The sequence below is a fragment of the Porites lutea genome, chromosome 12 (assembly GCF_958299795.1).
Source record: "Porites lutea chromosome 12, jaPorLute2.1, whole genome shotgun sequence".
Lineage (NCBI taxonomy): Eukaryota > Metazoa > Cnidaria > Anthozoa > Scleractinia > Poritidae > Porites > Porites lutea.
This window is the reverse complement of record NC_133212.1, coordinates 17,458,290-17,483,369: the sequence shown is the minus strand read 5'-3', so window position 1 is coordinate 17,483,369 and position 25,080 is coordinate 17,458,290. Positions and strand designations below refer to the sequence as shown.

The 25,080-nt window shown below is 40.5% G+C and overlaps 2 protein-coding genes across 2 annotated transcripts in view; one reads left to right on the top strand and one right to left on the bottom strand.

Moving 5' to 3' along the window:
• Positions 1 to 818: 818 nt before the first annotated feature.
• Positions 819 to 18,420, bottom strand: LOC140953991 (afadin- and alpha-actinin-binding protein A-like). Its single transcript, XM_073403377.1, has 15 exons — positions 18,068 to 18,420; positions 16,194 to 16,351; positions 14,942 to 14,999; positions 14,631 to 14,741; positions 13,494 to 13,702; positions 12,449 to 12,503; positions 11,108 to 11,221; positions 9,387 to 9,468; positions 8,784 to 8,861; positions 7,573 to 7,736; positions 6,432 to 6,482; positions 5,469 to 5,597; positions 3,817 to 3,916; positions 3,305 to 3,497; positions 819 to 2,166 (listed from the first exon to the last, which is right to left on the bottom strand). The coding sequence occupies exons 1-15, from the start codon at positions 18,275 to 18,277 to the stop codon at positions 1,974 to 1,976; spliced, it is 1,905 nt and encodes a 634-aa protein (XP_073259478.1). The 5' UTR covers positions 18,278 to 18,420; the 3' UTR covers positions 819 to 1,973.
• A 953-nt stretch (positions 18,421 to 19,373) lies between these two features.
• LOC140921803 (uncharacterized) overlaps positions 19,374 to 25,080 on the top strand; it is a 16,650-nt gene continuing 10,943 nt past the window's right edge. Inside the window, exons 1-3 of the mRNA XM_073371802.1 lie at positions 19,374 to 20,582; positions 22,659 to 22,882; positions 24,691 to 24,965. Coding sequence (XP_073227903.1) covers positions 19,462 to 20,582; positions 22,659 to 22,882; positions 24,691 to 24,965 — 1,620 coding nt within the window. The 5' untranslated portion in view covers positions 19,374 to 19,461. The remainder of the gene's footprint in view (positions 20,583 to 22,658; positions 22,883 to 24,690; positions 24,966 to 25,080) is intronic.

Sequence of the window (25,080 nt, the reverse complement as noted above, 5' to 3'; positions counted from 1 at the left end):
TACGATGGTGCTTATGTAATGTAAGATGCTGAGCCATCTTAGTTAAGATTTTAGTTTTTACGGAGCTGTAGTGGAAGTTTACAACGCGACTTGATCGATTTGAATCGCAATGTACCGGGAGTTTGATCATCTAACACCTCAAAAAAGCAGACTGATTCGTGGCAGATGGTGTTAATTCTGGTATTGAGAATAACCTCCCGCTTTCTAATCGAAGCGAACAAGTCTCTTCTTCCAAGAGACGAACCAGTTATATTCCTATTTCTGCAGTTTGTTACTATTATACGGTATATGCAATTTCAAAAAAACAACAAAATAAATCATGAGAAAACTTGGAAGGTGTCTCGCAAACGATGCAAGTTTAAAAAGGCGCTGTATGGACTTTTTTAAATCTCTGTCGTTTTTCTGGGCCGGCCAAAAAAAAATTAGGCATTGGATCTTGTCAGAAACGCCAAAGAAAATACCACCCGGAAAAGTAAACTTCAGTGAATCTATAACACCCGTACTTACGTTTAAATAGAGAAAGGAAAGTTCACAGTCATGTCTACCTTCCTTCTCCATAAGACTTTGAATTTGTTTCACATTGTTGTTTCGCAGAGGTACCAAAATAAAAATGCACGTGGTACAAGTCTTATTCTTACAAATTAGAAAATCTATCGTTCAACATTAAATATTATTGCACTCGCGCTGCACTCACTGAACTAATTACGTGTGGACGTGGAAATTTTTGAATCCGGAAAGTAAACGTTGCGGATTCAAAAATATCCGGATACGAGTGGTAGCTTGAGCTCCCTGACGGTAACACAGTGAAAGGCTACAAGTTTAGTAGAAAATTGTATCGTCTTTATTTAACAAATAAACAGCTGTTAATATCTCTAAGACTATAATACAGCCATCTCAAAATTCTATACATCAAGCGCTTGTGATAATGCCTAGGTCGAGTTTGAGCATATTAGTACTATGCGGTTGAAACTGCTATTAAATGCAGTGAATGATTTTAATGTGACTTATCCTAATTCGACTTTACTGAAGCCCACGAAAAAAGGTTCTTGCAAACTTTATCGTCCGCGCGCAAACGCGGCAGATGACTGCGCTGGTTCACCCAATGAACTCGCGATTAGTTTAGACACACACACAATTTATCCTCGAAGCGTTTATAAGAAGAAGCCTTGTAGGGATAAAAGGGGAAAGGGATTGAAAAAAACTTATTGATTTCCATGGCTGATAGGGTCTATTATTCTCTCTTGGACACTCGGAACGTGAGTCGTGTCGAGATATACGAGGATCCACGAGAGGGTGCAACCTGGCCTGCAGGCTACTGAGTCAATATGCTTGCATGTAAAGCGCCACTGACTGCTTCCAGTTCGGCTATTGACATGAAAGAGAGGATGAGGGAGGAGTTTCCTCATCCACTTTACGTTAAGACATTGATCAAACTGTGGCAGTTACCATCTTCGGGAATACATGAGAGCTATGAGATATGACGTTTCTCCTCGAGTGTTTGACTCGCAGTTCCACTTGCGAACAAAACTAACAAGTGAAAGATGGAGTCGAACTCGAGGTTTCGAACCTTTGATTATTTTCAGACGACTTCCGAAGACTTTTGAAATTTCCCGAGGAAATGTTCAAGGCGATTCGATTATGCACTCATTTGATATTTGCTAACGGTACTGCTGGTAGCCTGCGAGCGGGCCCACTCGAGCGAGTTCGGGAAATCGGAGAAGATTAGGGGTGTCTGCACTGTCAAAATTTCTCCTGAACAAGAGCAAGTGAACCTGCCCATAGGCTATGCTATTGGGACAGAACTTTTCTTACCGGAAGTTATGAAATTTTATCTACCAGAACACTGAATAAGGTGTATGTGACTCTTGAGTTTAAGTAAGAATTGAAGTACTCTTTCTCGATCTGTTGAAAGCAGACATTACGAAGATTTTTTTCTTCAGTAAACTAGCTACATCGTCACCACAATCCACCCATTATAAATCACTTGATGAGCTACGTTTCATCTGCAGGGCTTTCTTAACATTCTGCAAATGCTCATTGATTCTCCTGGCTTGCCTTGTATCGCATTGGTTTTCTTTCGTTGAATCTCCGCTGGATGGTTGTTTCGCAGGAGAGGGTGATTTACTCAGGGACCCATCAGTTGTAGGGTACCCTTTTACTGGTGTTCTGAAATAAAGAAACCAAAACTTATTACCACCTTTATCGAACAAGCAAGGTACTATGCTTGCGCCTATTTCATATTTTTAAAATAAATAATCACAATACACACTCGTTCCAAGACGTCTTCAGTGGTTTCGGATGTGACGTTAACCGTCACGACTGTGGGGACGCGGATAGCGCGATTGGCCTGGGGACGAGGCTGCTCACTGCAAAAAGATGTTCGGCAAATAGTGGACGGTGAAACAAAGTCAGTTTAAGGAAGATTTGATTAAACGTTACAAGAAAGTTCTGGGAAAAGTTGACTTCCCTTCTACTCCTACAACGTTCGCAGTGGTCGTCCTGAAACTTTACTGTTAACACAAGCGGTTACCGATAATGCTCAGCAGGCGCGGATCCAGGATTTTTTTTAGGAGGGGGTGCACTCGTCTCTTGCTCTACTTCAACACCAATAAACCACATAGTTCTTTTTTTTTTGCAGAATACCAGTTGTATTAGAAAACCGCAGGTCATCTCAGGGAGGGGTGTGCACCCCCTGCACCCTCCCCCTAGATCCGTCCCTGCTCAGTTTTCATTTTAATAGGAGTAACATTAAGGGGTAAAAGTCAAAGACGAGCACACCTAGAGATTTTCTCAATAGTAAGCACTGCGCGCACGTGAATAAGCGTCATTTTGGCGGCAAAAAGTGGTAACCGTCGTCAGTCTGCTACGGGTTTTAGCAAAAATGCTATACTGGCGGAAACAAGCTATCATGACAAGAATGGTTAGAAGTTTTATCATTTTGCAATCGGAAGAGGGCTTAACTACCTTCAATAAAAATAACCATACTAACTTTTCTGATAAAATAATACGATGAAGCTTTTCCTCTTTTGTGAGAATACACGAAAACGTTTATGCTACATCTCGTTCTCGTAGTTTTCCTCGTCGTCGATTCTAAAGGTCTCTATTGACAAAAAGATCACTTCTCAAGACAAACTTTAATAAAATTCCGTTTTACGCTCGAAATTTTTATGTTAGTAGGTGCCAAACTGTTTTCCCTTTACATTCCAAAAATGTTGTCTTCAAGAGCGCATAACGAAACTAACACTATCCGTCTTTTTTATTAGAAATCTAAATAAACATTAATATATATTTTTACATCACTTACTCGTTGAATTCACTGATTAATTGAGACTTATTAGTCTTTAATGATAGAGCTTTGTATAAGTCGTCAGTGGTCGGGATTTCCACGGGTCCATCCCGCGGGATTTGTGGAGAAACCCTTGACTCGGACAAAAGAAGGTTTCTTGGAGCGGGTGAAAATGATGCAGAGCTGAATTGAAGATTAGGAACATCGGGCGCTACAAAGAAAACAGAAAGTAGTATTAGTCTGGGAGTGGTCTGTTTGCACAAGACTGCATACCGCACTTGAGGGCTAAAATATTAATAAGCGCAGTTCCTTCCAGCAACAAAGCAGCGCTTGTTGAATTCCGTTGATGTGAACATTCTATAATGCTGATTTATATAGTTTCTAGGTCTAGAGTCAATTGTTTGAGATTGCTGTCTTTCTCCCGGCCTGGCACTCTGTTTCCTCGTTTCTCGGCAAACACTTTTCATGATCCACCCTCGGATATCGCTGCGCAATTTATAGACAACTCTAAAAAGAACAAGCAAACAAACAGGTGAACAGCTTACATTTTCTTGATCCCGTTGAATGTTTTCTTGGTGTCAAGAGTTGCCGCTTGTAAAAAGATGCCCGTTCTTCTTCAAATTTCTTACGCTTCAGGAAAAAATATGAATAAAAGCATAATTAAATAAAGATGTACAGAAAAAAATGGCTTGATGACACAAAGCTCACTTTACCAACACAGTACCTTTCATCTGCTGTTGTATTAAGAAAATAAAAGCCTAAATTGTGGATGATCTCACAAAAATTAATGCAAAAGTTAAAGGAAGTTGGCAACACAATTTGAGAGTGGACGACTATTAGAGTTATTAGAAAACTCGAGAAAATATATGATTGAAATGAACATACGAGATAGATGAATATTGCTTGATTTAATTAGCAATTAATTAATGAGGCTGAGTAGGATATGAAGAATTATGCAGATCGAGGAGGGCGTTATCGGCCGAGGTGGATAACACCCTCCTCGATCTGCATAATTCTTTATATCTTACGAAAGGCGAATTCATTAATTGCTTTATTATTCATTCAAAATAATTCCTAGTTTAAAAACAAGCTAAAACATGCTTACCTTCGTCGATGTTAAGTTCACCTCGATAGTGTATGTTTAGAAAATAAAAGGCTATTCAGGTATGCAAATATACTCCAAATAGCAGATGTTGTCCGTCGAGCTGTCTTCTTGCTATGTTTTTAGACAATAGTTCGTCGTGAAACGAGTAAAATGCTCCGCCAACTGTTCGGCCATTTTTTTATTTTCACAGCCAAAACAACTTAACCTCATGCCCAGGTTTTCTAGGTTAACGGTGCATTAACCTGGATCTGTGCTGCACTTTTGACGTCATCGGTTGATTAATCGCGAAATTCTCCCAAATTTGGTCAACAGTATCTGGTTATGATGAATTATGCGTGTGCTTTTAGCCAATCAGAAACGAAGAAATATTTCGAATGAATAATGAGACGGTTTAATAGTCCCTATTCATCCGTGCGTTAACCGAGCCAAGATGCTGTTTTCTTACATTGTAGTTCCATATGAAGGGTGAAATCGTACAGAATTTTGGACCCAAACTTCAAGACTTTCTCCAGACTTTATTCCAAAACAAAAATTTCTTTTTTCAGACTCAAGGTTATCAAATATGGGATTAACAGAGACCTTAAAAAACGCTGGTGCGCTACAAACATACGGGCAATATTGAATAAGATTTGACCAAAACGAAAAAAAAATTCATTTATAAAGTACTTGTTGTAGCTTTGAAAAAAAAACTCAAGACTTTTTATCATTTTTTCCGGACTTTATCTCTATTTTCCAGACTTTTTCCAGGTCTGGAAAGTTGCTGGGCAGATTTCAAGACTTTTTCAAGAATTCAAGACTTCTGTGAGAACCCTGAATCTGGGAAGAGAGAAAATTGAACATGGAAAACGGGAGCTCCTTACCCCTCCTCAAAACGATATTTCCCGACAAACCCTTGTCCCAATGCCACTTTGTATATTCCCAGGCTATTCCCAGGTTTCTCGACCATCTGAGATCAGGATGGCTACCTCTAAAAATCAACGGTCTACCTCGAAACCGCACGGAAAAATAGGTCACAGGAGTAAGTAGTCTCCTCTGTTACAAATAAATTGATATTTGGTATTTGTTACCCACTCCTACCTCGTGTCCAAGTTTGATGGCGGCATCAGTCAGCTGTTTTCGCTCGTTCTCCAGCGTGGCCCGCTGTTCATCAAAAAAGTGTTTGTCGTTCGTTAACTTCTCCTGCTCCTCCAACAACTGAGAATCCGTCTATGAAATAAGAAAACATTTACATGTAAGACTTGACAGTCTTGACAAGCGCATATACCCAAGAAATATGCTCGGGACATATAGCCCCGTTTTGAAATCAATAACCTCGTATAAAAACAATACTGGCATTTGGGCACGTAACGAAGATTTAGGATTCCGAATGGTGCACAGGCACACCAACTTTGAGTGAAATAGGATTACTGCCATTAAGAATGGGATTGGGTGTTACCTTACCAAGGGCTATTCCTCGAAATATAAAAATATGGCACTCGGCTAGAGCAAATGTCTTGACTTACTATATTTGCCGTACGTTAAACAGCAAGTAACCTTCTGTTGTTTTTTTTTAGTATTTTCCTGCAATGTAGCTTAAGATTAACATGGTCAAGTAAAAGACTTTCATCTGACCATACTAATTATTCACAAGTGCTATGATTTTCTTTGGTGAGTGCTAAAAGGTGGGGGAGGAGCGTTGCGTGACGACACTAAAAACGGCTGTGTAGCAGACTAGCTAAAAGGTGGATAGAAGTCCAATTCCTCACTCCAGAAACAATTTTTCACGCAGCTTTTTCTGGGATCGCTTAGGTGGACATGCGTTAGTTATGATTGGTGAAGGGTATTCAATGCAACCATTGACCAGTCATAAGTGCGTGTAAACTAACCGATCCCAAAAATTATTGCGCCAGAAGCTTGTACCCATTCTCGCACCTCTAGTTTCTGGGGTGGGAATATTGTTCTTGTCCCAAAATTGGTTTTGTTGAAAAATTTGCAAAATGACATTTTGATAAAACTTTCAATAACAAAACAAAATGATCTCGATACATCATGCAGTCTTACCAGAAACGAAGAGCCTTCAGTTGTCAGACTGTTTGCTTTAGCTTGCAGGGACTAAAGAATGAACAAATATTCAGAGTAGTATGACACGTTTGTATCCATCCTGTCACCACAAAGGTTATTAGCCAGGGTTAATTCTGGGAAATGGCAATGCAATGAGGACCCCATGGCTTCTCTACTGAAATTGTACAGGGCTTTTTCTAGGAAGAGAACGCGCGAGCGAGGGCCCCTCGCGGCTTCGCTGCTCGCTCGCGCGTTCTCGCGAGACTCGCTTCACACGCCCAAATAGGAGAGCTTGCTCGCAGGCTATAGAACTGTTTATAATGGCCATTTTACTATCAACTCAGTTGTTAAAGGGGCTGTGTCACGGCAGTCCAGATCATTTTGTTTAATCTTACCAATTACTCGCCCTCAATTGCTATGGAACTTAAAGACAGCAAAGAAATTACATGTAAATGGCAAAGTCAGAGATTCGAGACAAATACGTCTCCCGAGCATTACTTTTGAAGTTGCAAACAGCAGAGATAATCTTTGAAAAACTGTTTATAGGCTGAACAGTTTTCAAAAACCCTAATTTCAATCCGTTTCATTCTTCTTCAGTTTTGCCCATCCGTGGCATCTGTTGTATCATTTTGACCTTCCTTTAATGTTATTATTTTTATGTTTCTCTTCGATTTACCGGGCATTTTGTAATACCTACTTTGGCTGAATTTCGTGACACAGCTCCTTTAAAGGAGCTGTGTCTTGAAATTTATCAATATCAAAATTCAAACAGAGGGAACTGCCAACAAATTGGGTGAAATATTAAAATAAATGCTAACACAGCAAAAACAGAGGGAAGCACGGATGGACAACCTCGAAGGAGGTTTAAACAGATTGCATTTGTTTTCTGAAAACTTGTTAGGCTAACAGTTTGACAAAGATTTTCTTGTTGTTGTTTGTAATGACTGATATAATGCTAGTGAGACATATTTTGTTTGACACAAAGCTGTGATTTTGTCGTTCTTAAGTAGTTTCTCGAGTAAGGACGCGTAACTGGCAACAATAACCAGTCTATCACAACTTGCACAAGGTAACAGCAGTTCCTTCAACAGTGTATCCCCTATAATCAAAATACCGAAAAACATATTTCAAAAAGGTTTACCTCTATTAAGCTTTCCTGCTGTTCTACAACATGTCTGTAGTTCTCCAGTTGTCTTTTTAACCTTTGAACCTCTTCTTCCCAGTCAACTTTTTTCGTTTCGACCTCTTTAGTAGAACCTGTTTGTGCAAACAGTGACGCTACGTTTGTGAGCCTGAGAGCATCTTCTTTCGGAAAGACAGGTTTGGCATCAGTGCAATTTGATGCACGTTTATTCGTATGAAGAAGTTTCAAATTTAAGAGGGAAATTATCAAGGCCCTGACAGACGATGTCATAGTGCGGTATTCCATGACAACTTTCAATCCTGACATTTCACGTCGAAATTTAACCGCCAGCGTAAAAACTTGTCTCGTCGTACGTTTTACGAGCGCTCTGTTTTAGTTTCTTTTTAGAAACAGGGAAAGCTAGGAAGATAAAGATAACACGGGACGGGAGGGGTGGGGTGGGGTGGGTTTACCTGGAAAAAATCTAAATGGGGGTGTCGAGTTCTAGTCCTGGAGCCTCTACTACCCAACCACAGACCGAACACCTCCATTTTTTACCCCACCCCACCTCAAAGTAAGGGGGAAATGTTTTATTCCATCTCAGACCGGGAGCGAAGGGATAGCGTTTAGTAATTAAATTGCTCCATAATGTTATAAAATCTTTTACATTTTCGCATATTTGCAAAACATCTACTTTAGATGAGCAGAAAAATGATAAATAAAAGCGAAGTAAGGCCTCGTTCAGACGCCGTACTTTTCATGTGCCGAACCTAATTGAACATAAGTTCGACTTTGGAGCGACATCTGATTCAGACGGCGCAACCGGGTGTCGAGCCTAAGTTAAGTTCGACAAAAGTTCGACAGACTCTGTCGAACTTAACGCTTTTGCCTCACCAAACTAAAACTGTTAATAATAAATCGAGTATTCTAGTCTGGGCTGGAAGGCCTCTTGACGCAAACACAGCAAGCAATGTTTTACAAAAGTAAGTGTTGGCCAAATTTAAGAAGGCTCGAAAGAAGGCTTGAACCTTATTGAAACACAAACAATCCAGACAAAAGGAGAAGCAGATACTGTAAAACCACAAACATACATGTACATGTGGCTAACTTGCCACAAGCCGACTGCGTGAGCGCCGAAGGCGCGAGGGACGTTCGCAAAGCGAGCGACGTAAGTCGCTAACCAGCAGAAGCCGGAAACGGGCTTTGAGAAAGTCTAACACGTGACTTACCGTTGCTAGACCCTTTGTTCTTTTCTTCTAACTTAGACTTCAGCAATCTCCACTTTTCTCTCAAACTACTCTCAATTCCTAACAAAAGAAATGTATACATTTAAATTATAATTATAATTGGAAAAAAAAAAAAAAAGAAACATTACATAGAGTTCAGAGGGCTCACACAGGAAAACCAAGTTTCAGTATTGTCACATTTGTCCCACAGTTCTTCCGCAACGTTCAATTGATTCGCATGCAACGCATTATGAAAAGAAAATGCGAGACTCAACTTAGGTTAAGAGAAAACAGAAAAAGTATATCGCAGAATTTGTGAATCTTGATATAAAATATTAAAAACCTTTTGTCTAGTGTGTTGATCAAATTTGCGAAAGTCATTGACTGCAGTTCAACTACGTTTCTTCCACAGCTCCCATCTGAAAGTGTAAGTGTTATTTTCTTAAGGCTCACGGGCGAAATTTTTTCCCAGTTACGCGCATTTTTTTCACCAACAAAAGCACCTCAGAACGTTGCTTTTATCCCTGGAAAGACTACTCTTCCACTATAAAGCTATCCATCTCATAGTTCTACCACAGCTTCAAATAAAAACCGTCTCACCCATACCTTCTCTAACTATATCATATGGCATATGAAAATGTCCCGTGGAAAGTTCATCTAAGGAGCCCGATTCACTCAGCTCACCTCCCTGCAAAAAGTTAACAAGTAAAATTTAATTTTTAATCTACGGAAAGCTATCAGTAAATTAAAAACTCTTGGCTTGTGGACACGTCGCTATTGCGGACACCCCGCCTATACTAGTCTCCTTCGCAGCCGTTTTTGTCTCGTCTCGCAACGCTCCCCCTCCTCGTTGCGTGCGAGGGAGACTACACCCCCTACAACGGGATCGTTCGCGCCAGGCAAGTTTTGGCGGAAGAGTTGCGAAGCCGGGCGGAAAATGGGGAGGAGAAACTTTCAAATCTTTCTCGCGCCTTCGGCGCTCTCTTCTCTGCTTCGCCGTCAAAACTCTCACACGCGCAAAAACAACTCCGCCACCTACACGGGCTATATATCTCCTTGCGTTAGCGGTCAACCAAAAGCCCTGCGGGTTACTTCTTTATTTTTTCGTACGCGCACTCGACGATCTTTAAGGAGAAAGTATGAGGTAAGATAAGATAAGATAACTTAAGGAGAAAGTATAAGGTCTATGAACACTGGTACAGAACTACGAATTGGGAGATATTTTTCGACGCTTTGAGATAATCAAGAAGGGGCAATGGAACCGGAATTGGCGTCAGCGACCTGCACGTTGCGAAGACTGATAGAAAGGTGTGGAAAAAAGTAGGTCGAGGCGTCTTTTCTAAGGTCCAAGGATGACGATTATAGCTTGTTCCAGTTACCATGAATAGAGAATAAAAACGAAAAATTTACACTGTTTTCTTTAGTGTTAACTTCCAGCCCCTGCATAAATCAAATTTGTACGTAGTGTAATCTTTAAAGATCTTGTAGTTTTTACAAAGACGTACGTGCTATAACTAAAGACGTTAATATGATTGAACACTACCACGGTTAAACGGTCAACGACCGTCAAGCTGTAAATTTCTCCTAATTCATGGGTTCAAAACCGCACAAAAGTTGCTGTTCCCTTGGCAAATAGCCTAAGAATCAATAAACTGTAATCAGGCGTTCTTTTTTTTTTTTTTCAGGAGAGAAAAAGTCGGCGAACGCCTTTCAAAGAACAAGGGAAGAATAACGCCTGGTCGTAGGTTAGAGGATGCAGACATATGTATTTCTGGAGAAAAGTGGCAGCCGGAAAATGAGTCTGCTGTGTGAATTTATTTTAAAATTTCTTTTCTAATACGTGTACTTCTCGTATGATGGAAAATCTCGTTAAATTCAGCAACGAGGGTTTTATGCTGGTGGCCAGCGTCGCGAGGGGGGATCGTCATATCCTTATATTGTGTAGTTCCAGATAATATCCATACCCCGCCCCCGCCTCACGGAGGGCAACGGAAATTCAGAGGGGAAGGGGGGGCAGGGGTTCAAAAGGACGCAATTTTCGAGGGGTGGGATTTTTTTTCTCTCCTTATCGCAAATTAACAATTTGCGATAAACAATTAATCTTCGCATAACAGTATAGCGCAACAGCATATTTGACGTAACTATTCTTTCTAGGGAGTGCCTATAAACCAAGTTGGAAAATTACGGAAATTTACCCCCCCCCCTGGGGGGGGAGGTCTAAAGAAAAAGTGCCCTTCCGTGGGGGGTATGGATATTCTTTGGAACTACACATTGATTAAAAAATAAGGATTGCAACATAAAACAAAATTGTGCGACACATTACTGACCTCTGTATTATTTTCATTTTCATAATCATCATTGTGATGATTTAATAAATTAACCAGTTCAGTCTGCATGCTTTTCAGTGATTCCCGCAGATCGCTATTTTCAACCATTAGTTCCTGAATCAATGCCAAAATAAAAAATACGTACACGAAAAGTTAATGGACAGAATCAATAATAATCACTTACTTACATAGCCTGAGAAAACAGTCGGCATTTGGCGACGCCCAAATGACGTCTGAGAAACGAGCGCAGACATTCCACACTGATGACGCGTCACTACCCAGATCTGGATACGCCTTCCGATTGGTCGTTCCGCGTGGAACCAGTAGGAAGCATTACCCAGATCCGGGTAGTGACATGTCATCAATATGGAACTTCTGCGCTCGTTTCGCAGACGTCATTTTCGCGGGGAAACGGTTTGTAGCGTCGCGAAAAGTCGGCTGTTTTCTCAGGCTATTACTTGCATTAAAATCAAAGTCTCTAAAAAATAAATGCCACTTTCACCAATGCATTAATAATTCATAAAGAGAAACTTTACGACCAATTTTATAGGCCACAATAACCCCAAATTCAAAGTTTAGTGCAAGAATGAGTTGATATGTATCAGAGATTTTGAAGCCGTTCAAAAAACTCGTAGTCGTATATTATCAGGTTTTTAAACTCTCGGCTTCGCCTCGAGTTTTTAAAACCTGATAAAACACTCCTGCTCGTTTTTTAAACAGTACAAAAAAGGCTCACAAAAACATCATCTTGTACTTGTACTTTTTTTCGTGCTCTACTTAATGGCACCCCAAATATATTCGTACAAAAATGTGGTACTATCGAAGAGAAATGAATAGTCTTGTGTTATCGAAAAGGTAGCTATGGGCAGTATTACTCTCCTTAAGTCTGTCACTGTAAAAAAAAATCGAGTGCCATTTAGTATACTTCTAACATGTCATTGGACTCTATTCTATTCTCAGGGAGATTAGAAATAATTATTTTGTCTCAGCGAGTACGTTCTAGATAATTACGTAATATATCAAACATGAGATGCAGTGTTTCATCACCAGATGAAACACCGAGAAGAGAGTTGAAAATACGACGCGCAGCGGAGTATTTTTGACGAACTTCGAGGTGTTTCATCTGGTGATGAAACACTGTGTCGAATGTTTGATATTTCTTCTCAAACAAAATCATTTTTGAAGGAGAAATTAAGGATGCAAATACTAAGCAGTGTTTCATCCGATTTCCAAACACTCATTAAACATTAATTTCCTTTGTATTTTCTTAATGAGTTATTAATGAGTTTGAGAACATACAGTCAACGATCACAAAGGCGCTCAAAATACATTTCACTGTACCTTTTGTCTTTCTTCATAACTTGTGATAAGCATTCTGTACATTTCTTCCTCATTTCTGCACATACATGGATACATTATAAATTTTAAAATGTACCAAATAAATTAGTAAGTTTCGGTTAATTCTTTTCACCACGGTGAATCAACACAGTGATATGGGGTGAAACAGGACTGTGTCACAATAGTATTATTGACATCAACTCCATAACTACAGTACCCCAAAAAGTGAGTTACCAACCACTCGCGAGACGCCAATTGCGTTGCGCACTACGCGATTCTCGTTTCACGCTATGATTAATGAATGCGATTCTATACGGTAGCGGGCGACGCCCTAAAAGTGGTCGTATCGTAGCAAAAATTATTGGGTGATTTCAAGAATCCATTGTAAAGCTTTATCACGTTCCAAGGTCAAGTTTAGCTTATTTCAGTATTTTAGAAGGGAATTTTCGATGGCCATAGCTGTCTTTATACCCTAGTCCCAGAGTTTTTTCATGAAATTTTTCTTCAGGAAAGAAAGAACAAGACGCGAAGCGGAGACAAAGAGCTTCTCTCTCTCTTTGCCGCTTCGCGGCTCGCTCTCTCTTTCCCGACGAAAAATTTCAAGAAAAACCTCTGGGACCAGGGTACCGTCTTTGCAGAAAATTTACAAATTTAACCACTGCGACCTCTATAGACTGTTCTTTTTAAAATTAGAATATGTTTTGTAAGAATATCGAGCGTAAACGTTTCAAACTGAAAAGAATCATTTCTTCAAACACCACTGGGGTCTAACTCACCTTCTCTTTCATTCTGAACAGCAGTTTGGGTAGCCTCCGAAAAAAGCCATCTCTTCTTGCTCCTCGCCACCAGGGACATTTTGCCATTCTGGCGAAATATCCATAGCAGCGAAGAGCAAGGAGAAATGGCTGTGTTCTCAGCCTACAGTTTGGTTTCTTTTACATCCAACAAAAATCACACTAGTGTACATTTCATGACTATAATACGAGCCTGGCCACAAACGGATTAAACAGAGGTAATTTATAAAAACAATATTTTGAAGGCCACTTACTTTCCAGTTTCAGTCTTCCACATAGCACGCTGTCCGCTAGGTCGTTTTATTAAATTTAGGATATCCAATCCAACTCTTTTTTCTTGACTTTTATCTGTTAGAAGTTGGTGAATTCTCTCCTTGAGTTTGGTGAATTCCCGTTCTTTTTTTCTGGTTTCATGGTCATACTGTTTCTGTACATGAAGCGAATTGGCTTTGGTTTTCTTCAACTGTTAGAGAAAAAGAAGAAAAGAGTCAAAAGAAAACATTTTCAGTAGCCAGGCTCACTGGTGTGCGATTTCTGAGAAAATTTTGGTGGCCAAGGTAACAAAGCCAATGAGAAGAATAGGGTGACGAAAAGTGAGCCTTCACATAATCTATTGATTTTCCTCGATTCATTGTTCTGTGGATAGGGGCTCTGCCGCCACAATTTTCCCAGAAATCATGAGTTAGCCTTCTCGCAATCTCCATTTTCCTATTTAAATAGGACCTGGGAGGACAAGGTTCAAGTAAGAGTCAGAGTGTTTTCTGTTTTCATATTTCAAATAATTATAATAATAATAATAAGTTCAACACTTTTTTAATTTCTTCATTCTGCAATTCATCATCATTAATATCAATAGTGATAATAATAATAATAATTTTAATAATTTATCAAGTTTTGCCAGTTGCTGTCAGAGTAAAGGGAGATTTTAATAAGACTCCTTAATCTACCTTCTACATATAGATAGCCGCCAGTGCCAGCTTAGCCTGTTCCAGGGTCTCAGATAGTAGGGATGATGCGTAATTGTAAGGCACGTGATCTGGGCAAAGGGGGCAATGGCCACCCTTCCTCTCCCCAGTTTCCTTCCGTTTTATTTTTGTATTTGCACTTTCTCAATTTCACGAAGCCTGGAACAGGCTAGTGCCAGCTTGATATACATTTGTACTGTTACAACAAATGCAAAAAAACAATGCCACTACAAGAAACATTGCACTGCCTGCACCCCTATGACTTGAACTAAAGTCCATCTTTGTCTGCTCTCAAGAGCTTTAACAACGCCCTGAGCAGGGTTTATTTCATCCTAAATGAATGGACCTCTTGAGCCAGGGTATACATGTATTTTATGATCTTTACTCCACTTGAAACCGTTTCATAAATTGTATACATGTATTTACCTCTTCTCTTTCTAATTTTAGTTCCTCTTTTGTTTTTAAAAGTTTTGAGTGTAACTGCCTCTCTCGTTCATTTCCCATAGCAATTTCCCTCTGAGCAGATTCCAACTGTTCCTAAATAAAACAAAAGTTATACACAAAGTAATAATTAAAATACATGAACAGGTTTGCTTTCCTGGTAACCTTAATTGATCAGGATACTCCTGCATGTACCTCACAATAATTTTGCACGACATTATGTAACAAACAATTTTGCCGAAAAACTTTAATTTAGTTGGGTTTCGAATTAACTTTAACAAAAATGTTTGAAATACCTTTAGTCTCTTCTGGGCCTGCATCAGATGCTCATTGTCACATTCTGATCGAAGGTTCCTTAAAAACAACGAAAAAGGAAGTGCCACACTATGTAAGATTATGTCTTTACAAAGATATTAAACTTGACCTAAACTAACCTTATAGCCTTTCACGTACAAATATTATGTATTAAGCCTTTATGTTACTTACACTGAATTTGGGGTTTCCCAAAAACTTGTCAAAACTACTAATGTTTTTAGGATGTTTACAGCCATACACATCCTTTCAGGCAATCATAATAGACTGGACACAGTCTCTTTCTTTCTTCTGAGTGACAGTAATACATGTAATCAAAAATAATTTTTTGCTTCCCACACATGGCTCTAAGAAAAGAGAGACAACAACTCCCAGTTACGTTTATAAGGAAACCACATTGAAGGCATGGTGGCTGAGTGGTTAACACTTCAGACTTAAGATGGAAGTCTAGGTTCAAGCCTTGACATGACATTGTTTCCTTAGACAGGATAATTTGCTCCACTTAACCTCAATCTCTTCACCTTGGTTTACATGATTGTATAAATGGGTATTGTGCTGTGCAAAACATATTGCTGGACGTAACTCTGCAATTGATTGGCATACCATCTAATTGGTGGGGGCGGGGGATAGAATAATACCCAATCACTTTGTGCCACAGAAACTAGGATAAGTTCAAGGTGTGACAAGCCACATGACTAATACACAGACTTTTCTTTACCTTACCGCAGGAAAGTCACTAACGAAGATTTCAAGATGCCAAAAATATGCAATTAATGGGCAGGAAATGGAACAACTAGAATTCAATTTGGTTCTATTTTCCTTTCATTTCTTATGAAAGTAGGTGGGTGTCAAGCTTATAGCAGCTGCTGGAATTTCAATAAATTTTGTGACACAGCTGCTTTAATTATAGTGTATTTTAATCAACCCAGCAGTTTTTGACCTAAATTAGAGTTTCATTACCCTGGGTACCAGAGGTACCATAGGCTGAAGCCACGAGTGGCAAATCTGCGAGAAAAAACGGGTCACTATAAAGACTTGACAGAAACCAGAAACCACGCTAGAAAAGTCTCTGGCACCCAGGGTGGAGCATCATGTGTAAGATGGTCACAATGACCCTGGCAACCTCAAGGAAGGCTTTTATTCATTACCAACAGAAGTTACCAGTATATCACAGCAACAGCAGACCTGACCTAGACACATTTTCACACAGAAATAAATTCATTGCCTAGCACTCACTTCTCCTCAAGATCTGTTCTTTGTTTCATATTGCGCTGTTGTTGTTGTAAGAGTTCGTAGGTACTGTTGATGAGTTTGACAATGTCAAAAGTATCAGCGGGTCCAATTCCATTGCGAGAAGGTGCAAATAAAGATGAGAATCCAAGAACACCAAGCTCCTGTATACACAATGAGTGATAACAGTTTATTTATTTTATTAAATAATCCTACATTTAATTAAGCCTAAGAAACATATCTGACAAACTAAAAACCTCTTATAAGTTGGGAATTTGCTATATGCAACAGGCAAATGAAGATGGAAACTTTGCATTGTTCCATCTAGGTAAGCAAGTTTTTAAAGTCAGAATTACTTTGAATGAATAATAAAACAGTTATTGGATCCCACTTTTGTACATGTATGAACTGACGAATTATGCAGATCTTGGAGGGTGCTATCTGCCTCAGCTTATCATGCTCAGCCTCATTCACTAATATTGCCAAATATTTTAACAAAAACTCCTTGTAATTTTCTTTGAAAATGGGGTTAAAATAATGTATAAAATTGAACTGTTAGCCTTTCTATGGGATAAGGCATTCTTGGTGTAATATACACCTATCAGACCAATAAAAATAGGCTGATAAGCACTTGATATGTAGTGGTTTTTGCCAAAATCTTAGTTTCCATGGTGACCAACATGGGTGCAACTTGGGACGTGACATGATAGTCAAATCACCAGAAGCTATCCTGTTAAAATAATCAAAAGGACTATTGTTTGTCCTACATGTCTTAGAGCTCTGTGAAGGTAAGCAAGTATTCCTAGGTATTGGAAACAAAAGAGTCATAGGTATGTACCAACACATAGCACACTGCATTGTTATGTCCATTATAGTGTTGCATTAAACAACAAGTTTCACTGGAAACTCTGTCTGTTTTTATATCTAGAAAATCGGGGTCAGTTCGGAAACCGCCAAATCCCTGAATTATGTAAATTTTTTTCACATTGTGTGTGGAAACATGACACTTTTTTTATTGCTGAAAACCCAAAATCATAGTCAGGCATGCATGTTATGATTATTTTTTTGATTGCAAATTCATATATTAACAAGTTCATTCATGTGTACTACTATTCTTCTTAAATTCAACCTCCTTAGGCTATATACAGTTGCAAATATCTTGAAACAAATGTTCCAGTTTGTAAGCTATATTGATAGAGTTACTAAACGTTCAGCTTAATAACTCCTCGTTGAGGACCTTAGCTAATATGGTTACATAAAATATTGAGCTAGAGAGTTTATTTCATGCGAAAAATTTTTTGTCAGTTCGCTAAAAACATCTAAAACAGTTTCTATTTGAAAATAACAATTAACGTGACAATGAGCATTGTCATTAGTTATTAAAATGTTTGCTGAAGGATTTGAATAGAAATCTGATAAAATCCCAGAGAGTCACAAACAAGAATACATGAAAAATCACTCTCTGCATGATCTTTGAAGTTTATCCGAACAATTAGGCTTAAGTCAGAAAGATTTTCGGCCGACGAAGGTGTCGGTCGTTACAGTGTTCCGACCGATAGTGAATATCAACAGGATCTAACTGCTTGGTAAGCGAAGCGAGCAAAGTTGAGTAATCAGCAATTTATGAAAATTAGGAAACGTTGTCCGATTACACCGAACGCGAATGTATAATTAAAGATAAAGCTGAAATCCATCTTCGAAAACGAAAATATTTGACCTAAATACAACCAAATGACGTTTACGGATTAGCGATCATATTTCAAGAAATGAAAGAAAATCGCGTTTTGCATACATGAAAAGAGAGCAGTAATTAGCTTCCCGATACTAAGCACAAGGGAATATGCATCGAAGACAGAATCATCACGCCACATTTTGCCTACCTGGTTTAAATAAGCCAAGCATTGATCGATATTATCTCTCCGACAAAACTGTTTCTCTGCCGAACTAAACAATGGCGAGATTGGTGAAGGAGTAAGTCTCATAAAGTCGTGCTCTCTATCTGGGCTAGAATGCCGCGAAGATTGCGATGTATAACGGTTGACAAAATCGCCCCAATCTTGGCCTTTCTCGTTCATGGTCTGAAGCTTCATTCATGCGGCATTGGGAAACATTGACCACAAATCCTCCGTGACAGGCGGATCTTTGAGGTCTGTTTTTCTTCCACGTAAAAAATAATAACCAGTAACTTTACATCCCAATTTTGGACTACTTCCCGTGGCAAAATTAATTAATTATTCAACGATAATTTTTTGAAACATGCGGCTAAAATCATTTTCATCGATCACACGCATGCTTTATTGCAAACTGGCCAAAAATATGGCAGGCTCCGATTAATGACGGCTGGTGCCGGAAGAATTCAGAAATTCACCACCTTGAACTCCACCTTGATGGTCTTTCATCCTATTTTCCAACAATGAGGGGCATGGGTCTTCGATAGGACTGGAGTTTTAGAAATAGCTGCTAGGCATACATGCCATGTTTTTTTCCTACAGGGTTCCCAGAATAACAACAGCCTACTTTATCGGGAGTGTTGATAAAAGGGTTGAAATGTACAAAAACAGTTATATAGAATAAATACCAGTGGCGGATCCGGGGGAGTAGCCTGCGTAGCAGGCGTCGAAAGGGATAGGGGATACGGGGGAGGGGCCCGAAGGTCCGCCCACCCCGTTAGTTTTAGACTAAACTGAGGCCCAAAGGGCCGAAAAAAATTGTTTTTGAGACCGCCCCCTCCTCCCCCCCCCCCCCTTATCTCAGAGTCTGGATGACTGCCGCCCTTATCTGAAGGCCTGGATCCACCATTGCATACCTGATAAAGAGTTGTGTCTCACCGTTGTTTTCTTACTGTTTCCTGTCCTCTATAAGCACCATTTTAGCAAGTTTTCAAGTTTTTGGTTTCTTAGTAGATGAGAAACCAAAACATTTTCGTAGCCTTTCGTAGCCTAGGCGCAAAAAGAGGAGGGGGGAAGGAAGAAAAGAGCGATCCCCCCTTTTCTCCCTCCTCCCTATCCCCTACCCCTTGCGACGCCTCCTACGCAGGCTACTCTTTCGTCCCCAGAGTCCCTCGGCATTGTAAAGACACGCGGAAGTACGCGTGGCATACCCGTGTCGTTGTGCTGTCATGTTCTGTGCACATGGAGTCACGCATGGATTCGCGTGACTCTAGACAGTAGAATTAGTAGGTTCGAAACTGCTCAATAATGGTAGTTCTTTCGATTTCGGTCGGCTGGAAGAGTGAGTATAGTTGAAAATCTTTCAGTTTGAGTCGTAACGAACAATGCATACCCGCTTTTTATCAGCAGTTATACTAGTGATGGCTTTAGGGTGGACATCTAAGTCGATCTCAGACGGCCTTATGGTCCGAGTATCGGAAAATGGAGCAGATGATATATCCTGTCGGGAATCGAATGCAACCTTTCCGTGTAGATCCTTAGGATTCGCCTTGGAAGCTTTAAAGGACTCAAGCAATCGAAATGAAACGATGTTCACTTTTTTGGTTGACGCTGGGAGCGTTTACAGTCTCAACGAGAGCGTCAAAATTAACCAGACAAGTACCTCGGTCATCGTTTATTTGAAATCTAGCAGTAACTCAACTGGTGGTCGATCGGTTATTCGTTGCATGGATGCAAAGGCTGGAATCGAAATAGGATCAAACACGAGTTATACAAGAAACATTAACTTTGTGGACCTTGAATTTCAAAACTGCAGTTCTCGCTCTGTTGCTGCTGTTGTTTTAATCTGGAATTCTCGGGATATTAACTTCACGAATTGCGTATTTAGAAATAACGCCAAAGCGGGGATCAATGCTTTCGATAGCAGCGTGACAATTGAAAGATGCCATTTCTTGAACAATACCTCTAATGGGTATAATTCAGAGGAACCTTACATAGAAGGTGTCACTTCCGCCGGTGGTGGAGCGGGATTTTTATATCAAGAGGCTGGGAATCTTTCCTTAATAGTCAAAGATTCTATCTTCGAGTTCAACTCCGCCGTTACAAATGACACTACACAATTTGTCGCGCCAACCTATCATGTATCACTAATAATCCTAAGTGGCGGAGGCTTTCTTGTTGTGTTCAGAAAAAACGCCCAATTTTGCCGGGCTTGGATAGAAAATACTCGATTTGCGAACAACAGCGCAACGATCGGAGGTGGACTCTACGTCGAGCAATCTGACTTGGCCATGGGCAACCACTTCAGAATGGTTAGCTCGAATTTGTCAGGGAATACAGCGGGACAGGCGGCAGGGGGACTAAGTTTGTCACAGTGGAACAATGCTTCCAGCTTCACAACAGTGTTTAAAAATTGCATCGTTAGCGAAAACGAGGCACAGCGAGGAGCAGGGATGAATGTATTTTTTATGAACTCCGATGCAACTTACAACGACTCTGTGTTAAGGTAAGAGAGCGATATATTTAGAGGCCCACCTGTGCAATGAAATTCTGGGTACAAAGCCAATGACGCATTTGGGTTTTTCAATAAAAACTGTATTTCAATTTTTGTTTTTTAATTTCAACGAATATTCCGCCGATAATTTTAGTATGGTCGACTCTCTTCTCGTTGGCTGGATAGCAAATATTTTCTGCGCTTAAGCCGCAGATTCTATAGTCTCCCTCGCAGCCGTTTTTTGGACGTTTTTTTGGATGTCACGCAATGCGTTGCGTGACATCCAAAAAACGGCTAAGAGGGAGGCTACAGGTTCTACGGTTAATCGAAATTTTAAGACAACTACTTTCAAATGAAGTTCTTCTCGCACTTCCCAGACTTCCGCTAAAAGGAGTAAACTCTCGGTCCCGGCGGCGGGGAATCCGCAATCGAAAGAAAGTTGACAGGCTGTATTATTCGCAATTCAAATCCATTCACCCCATATGAGGGAATGCAGGTTCTGGAATCCGGGAAATTTTTGCTTGTGGAATCTGGAATACAGATCAAGGAATCCGGGATTGGAATCCAGAATCCAAGTTCCACTAACCATGACTGGAATCCAGTACCTGCAATCCGGAATCCACGGCGTGGAGTCTAGAATCCAGGCTAGGGCTGTCGTGAAGAGGGGTGACATATGGCGAATCCATCCTAAAAGGCAAATGGGAAGTGGTCAAGCTGACGACTAACCCTTGCAGTGCAGTATTTAGCCTGTGGGCTGTTTACTACCTTACCTAGTTTTCCGGTCAAAAATGGGTTTCAAGAAAGTTTTCCCGTAGGTGTATGATATCATGGCTCAGAACATGCCATTTTTTCTTAGACGTCTGTTTAACAGAACTTAATGTTTCCAAAAAATTAGTGCAGTCGACACCTTTGGTACCCCTAGCACTTTCTTAGAGAGATGTCCGTCTTAAAGAGAGGCAACTTATGATATAGAACGGAAGGGATCAACCCTAGATCTGCGTTCTAGTGAGTTGTCCGTCATAAAGGATTGTCCGTCTTGTAGAGAGTAAACTCGGACAGGCATGGAAGAACTTTACTTGCCCGTTTTAGGGAGGTGTCCAGGGTGCCGGTGTCCGACCTTTAATAAATCTAATGTACATTTTACATGGAGGGAGGAAGATCCTAATACCAGGAAGATCCTAGGAGGCAGAACAACTTCGCGCAGGGGTACCCAACAACAGTTTTCTGTAAAATATTTGTTCGAAGAAGCAAATACTGCCAAGAACTTTCTATTACTTGAGAACAGCTAAAAATTTCTCGATGACCGCTCCATTCAAGCACAATTCTCGAAGTTTATCTATTAAATTCCCTACGATTTTCAGAAGTTTAATTTTCACATTTGACTTCCGAGTTAGGCTATTTTTCGTGGAAAAAATAAAACCTAAAATTGTCGGATTCGAAAATGCGATGGAGGATGAATCAGAAAAATGTCTCACTTTCGTAATACGTTAAATATGCATCTAACATTTTTGGGAAAATAATACTCAAGCCCTTGTAATTTCGAAAAGGCTCAAGTTCTCCTAGGATAACTGAACAGATACAAATTTTATGGCGCCGCTTAGAATGCATTTCTAGAGATCTTAAAGTCCTCTGGATAGCCTAAAAAATGTTTTCAATGTATTTAGGAGGAAACCGTCGTTGGGTGGCCCTGTTCACGTTGGATCGGTCCGTGTGGTGCCCAAGTAGAAAAGGGTCGGGAAGGAATTAAAAATGGCGAGCGGCAAAAAGAAACATGCGTCAATAACTACCTTTAATCAGAATTATTACTACAATAAGCTTTTGGTAACGCTAAACGAAATGGTCGGCTTTTATTGCCGTTATTAACCAGTGAACTACCCGCCACCATTTTTGTGTGGTCTGTCCCTAGTACTAGGATCTTCCTAGCAGAGGCAGTTTACTTGGTGCTAGGATCTTCCTACCTCTCAGCTAGGAATTCGAAGATCCTTGCCCATGTAAACAAAAAAGGCGCTAGGATGTCTGCCTTCTAGGATCTTGCTCCTTCTGGCATGTAAACAGCCCCTGGGTAACAGTCGTGGTTAATTGTTTCAGGTTTGAAGCAGTGAAATTTAGCAACAACCATGCCAGGGCAAGCTCTGCAATCCGCTTCACAACAGCACAACCGTACGGCAGCAACGTGGATTTGTCTGCAGAATTTATCAACTGTTCCTTTACTTACCACAAAATGTCAATCTTTGCGCGAACAAGCCCCTTTACAAGTCAGCGAATAAACTTAATGTTCAAGGGAAACAACATCTTTCAGCAAAACAGTGGAGGTAAGATGATAAATCGGCGGTAACCTCGCTCTTGCACCTAGCTTGTTTCTTGCCCATGACTAGTAGGGACCTTACGATACCACAACAGTGATGCCAGTGAAAAAGTCCCTAGAAAACTAACTTTGGGTCCATCCTAACCTACGTAGCTGGCGGGATGCTTTAGTGCTTTTGGCGGCCGAGCCTAGATAAGATTTGGATTAAGCCGCGAGGAATTCGCGTAGCGGCTCAGGTTCTCCGGGCATATTAACAATCCCTTCAGCTTTACGCAGGTTACGTTCTTCAATTTTTTCAGTCCCAAATATTCTAACTCCTTCATTTATTGAAGAGTTGAACAATTATGTTGAAAAAGCTGATGAGTTCAGTAAGACAGGGAAATTTACGGAAAAACGTGATGCATGTACAAATCAGTTGTTGGTTTCGGTTGCTCTCTACTCTGTTTTCAAACTATAATAATTGTACTTTGACGCTCTCTTGGCCGTCGTCGTTGCCTTCACCGTTGCCGTTGCCGTCGTCACTTAGCCTACGTAGCAGGCGTCGAAAGGGGTAGGGGGCAGGGGATAGGGGACGCAGGCTATCGTCACTAAATTACGAGGGACCTTACGATCCGACAACGGCGACGTCCATAAAAACTTCGCTGAAAAATCGACTCCGTATCCTTTCACTTTTTTCGCGATTATTCCAAGGGTTTCAGTTACTTAAAAGAAGGGAATTTGGATTGGAGCTGAAGAGAAGGGACCGCGCCCAAGTTCTGACAGAGCTGGTAGAATTTATCGGCTTGCCGTTGCCGTTGCCGTTCCCAAGTAAACTTAAAATTTGGTCATTTCACGTCGTAGTTATGCAGGGACTGCAAAGAAATGTACGAAACAAGCGTGATGCACGTGCAAAGTTGTTGTTTTGCTCATGAACCCTATTACTTTTTTGACGTTCCCGTTGCCGTCGCCGTCGTAGTTTCGTAAGGTCCTTACGAAATGAATTAAGAAGCAGGGGAAAGACAAACAAACAACAACGTAAACTATTGTCAATGAGATCTCCGTTTCGAGAATCAGTGCTGCAATCTTTCGAAGTGTCTTCTTAAAGAACACAGCAATTGCACGGTTCGCTTTGTGAAAATATTTCGTAACTGTTATTTATATTGCGGGCCTACGCATCTCTGAATGTTTCAACTATAAATTGTCGCCGATGAGCGGAGAAGAGACGCGTCCTCTTTACATTATATAATAACATATTTAGTGTAAGATCGGAAGGCAGCATACAAGGTTGCCACTGGCAGCGGCCATCTTTCCATTAATGACCTCCTAGCCAATGATACGAGTGCTGTATGCAATGAGGCAGGGAACAACTGGGGTGAATCCCTTACACTTTTTGAAAAGAATTGTGGATTCTTTTACATCCACTTTGATTTAACCAATGAAACAATTGTGGAGGAGAGCGCCGCTTCGTCCAATGATGCAATATCTGAACTGATACAAGATCTTAAATCGCAGCCAGCATAATCTTAGCAGTGTTTTTGAAAAACCCTGTTTGTTGGTCCGGCCGGGGTTTGAACCTGCGTCCTCCCGTTCAGCAGACCGGCGCTCTACCAAGTGAGCTAACCGGCGCGCGGGCGCATTTAGCTCAGACTTACTTACAACCTTGACGGCATAATGGCTGCGCCTTCTCAACTGCAGCCCACAAAAACGGTCATGATCTTGTAAACAAAGGTGCATTTTTTACATATGAGAGTTGTCGTTGTGGGCTCTTGGTTTCCTTACGTTGCTTTTTGTTGCTTTTAAGCCTTGTTTTTATGTTAGCACTTCTATTTTCTTTAGGAGGGGCCGCAGCATTCCAAGATTGCGTTATCCACGTTGATGGGAAGCTGACTTTCGCTAATAACACAGGATCTAACGGAGGGGCACTGTTGATAATGTCAAGTCAGATCAAACTTTACCCCTATAGTGAACTGACATTCATTGGGAATCAGGCCACGGGACTTGGTGGGGCTGTTTATGTCCAGGAACACATGATGGATGAGTTTATACACGAAAACAATCCCGACTGCTTTCTGGCTTACATCAATCCACTCTTCCCACCCTCAAAATGGAAGGTATATTTATCTGGCTATGATGGAAATAAATGTTTAAACAGGGAATAACCTCAAAGCTGAAATTGAAAGTGACAGAGCTGATCTTTCCTGAAATTTCACTAGGAGTACAGCCTGT

What these genes read in the sequence shown, in the direction of transcription:
- LOC140953991 (XM_073403377.1), bottom strand. Translation starts at nt 18,277, where the DNA reads ATGAAGCTTCAGACCATGAACGAGAAAGGCCAAGATTGGGGCGATTTT. An exon ending in GCTTGGCTTATTTAAACCAG is followed by an intron (nt 16,352 to 18,067) that starts GTAGGCAAAATG and finishes TTGTGTATACAG; the next exon opens with GAGCTTGGTGTTCTTGGATT. An exon ending in GTTATGAAGAAAGACAAAAG is followed by an intron (nt 11,222 to 12,448) that starts GTACAGTGAAAT and finishes GCATTGATTCAG; the next exon opens with GAACTAATGGTTGAAAATAG.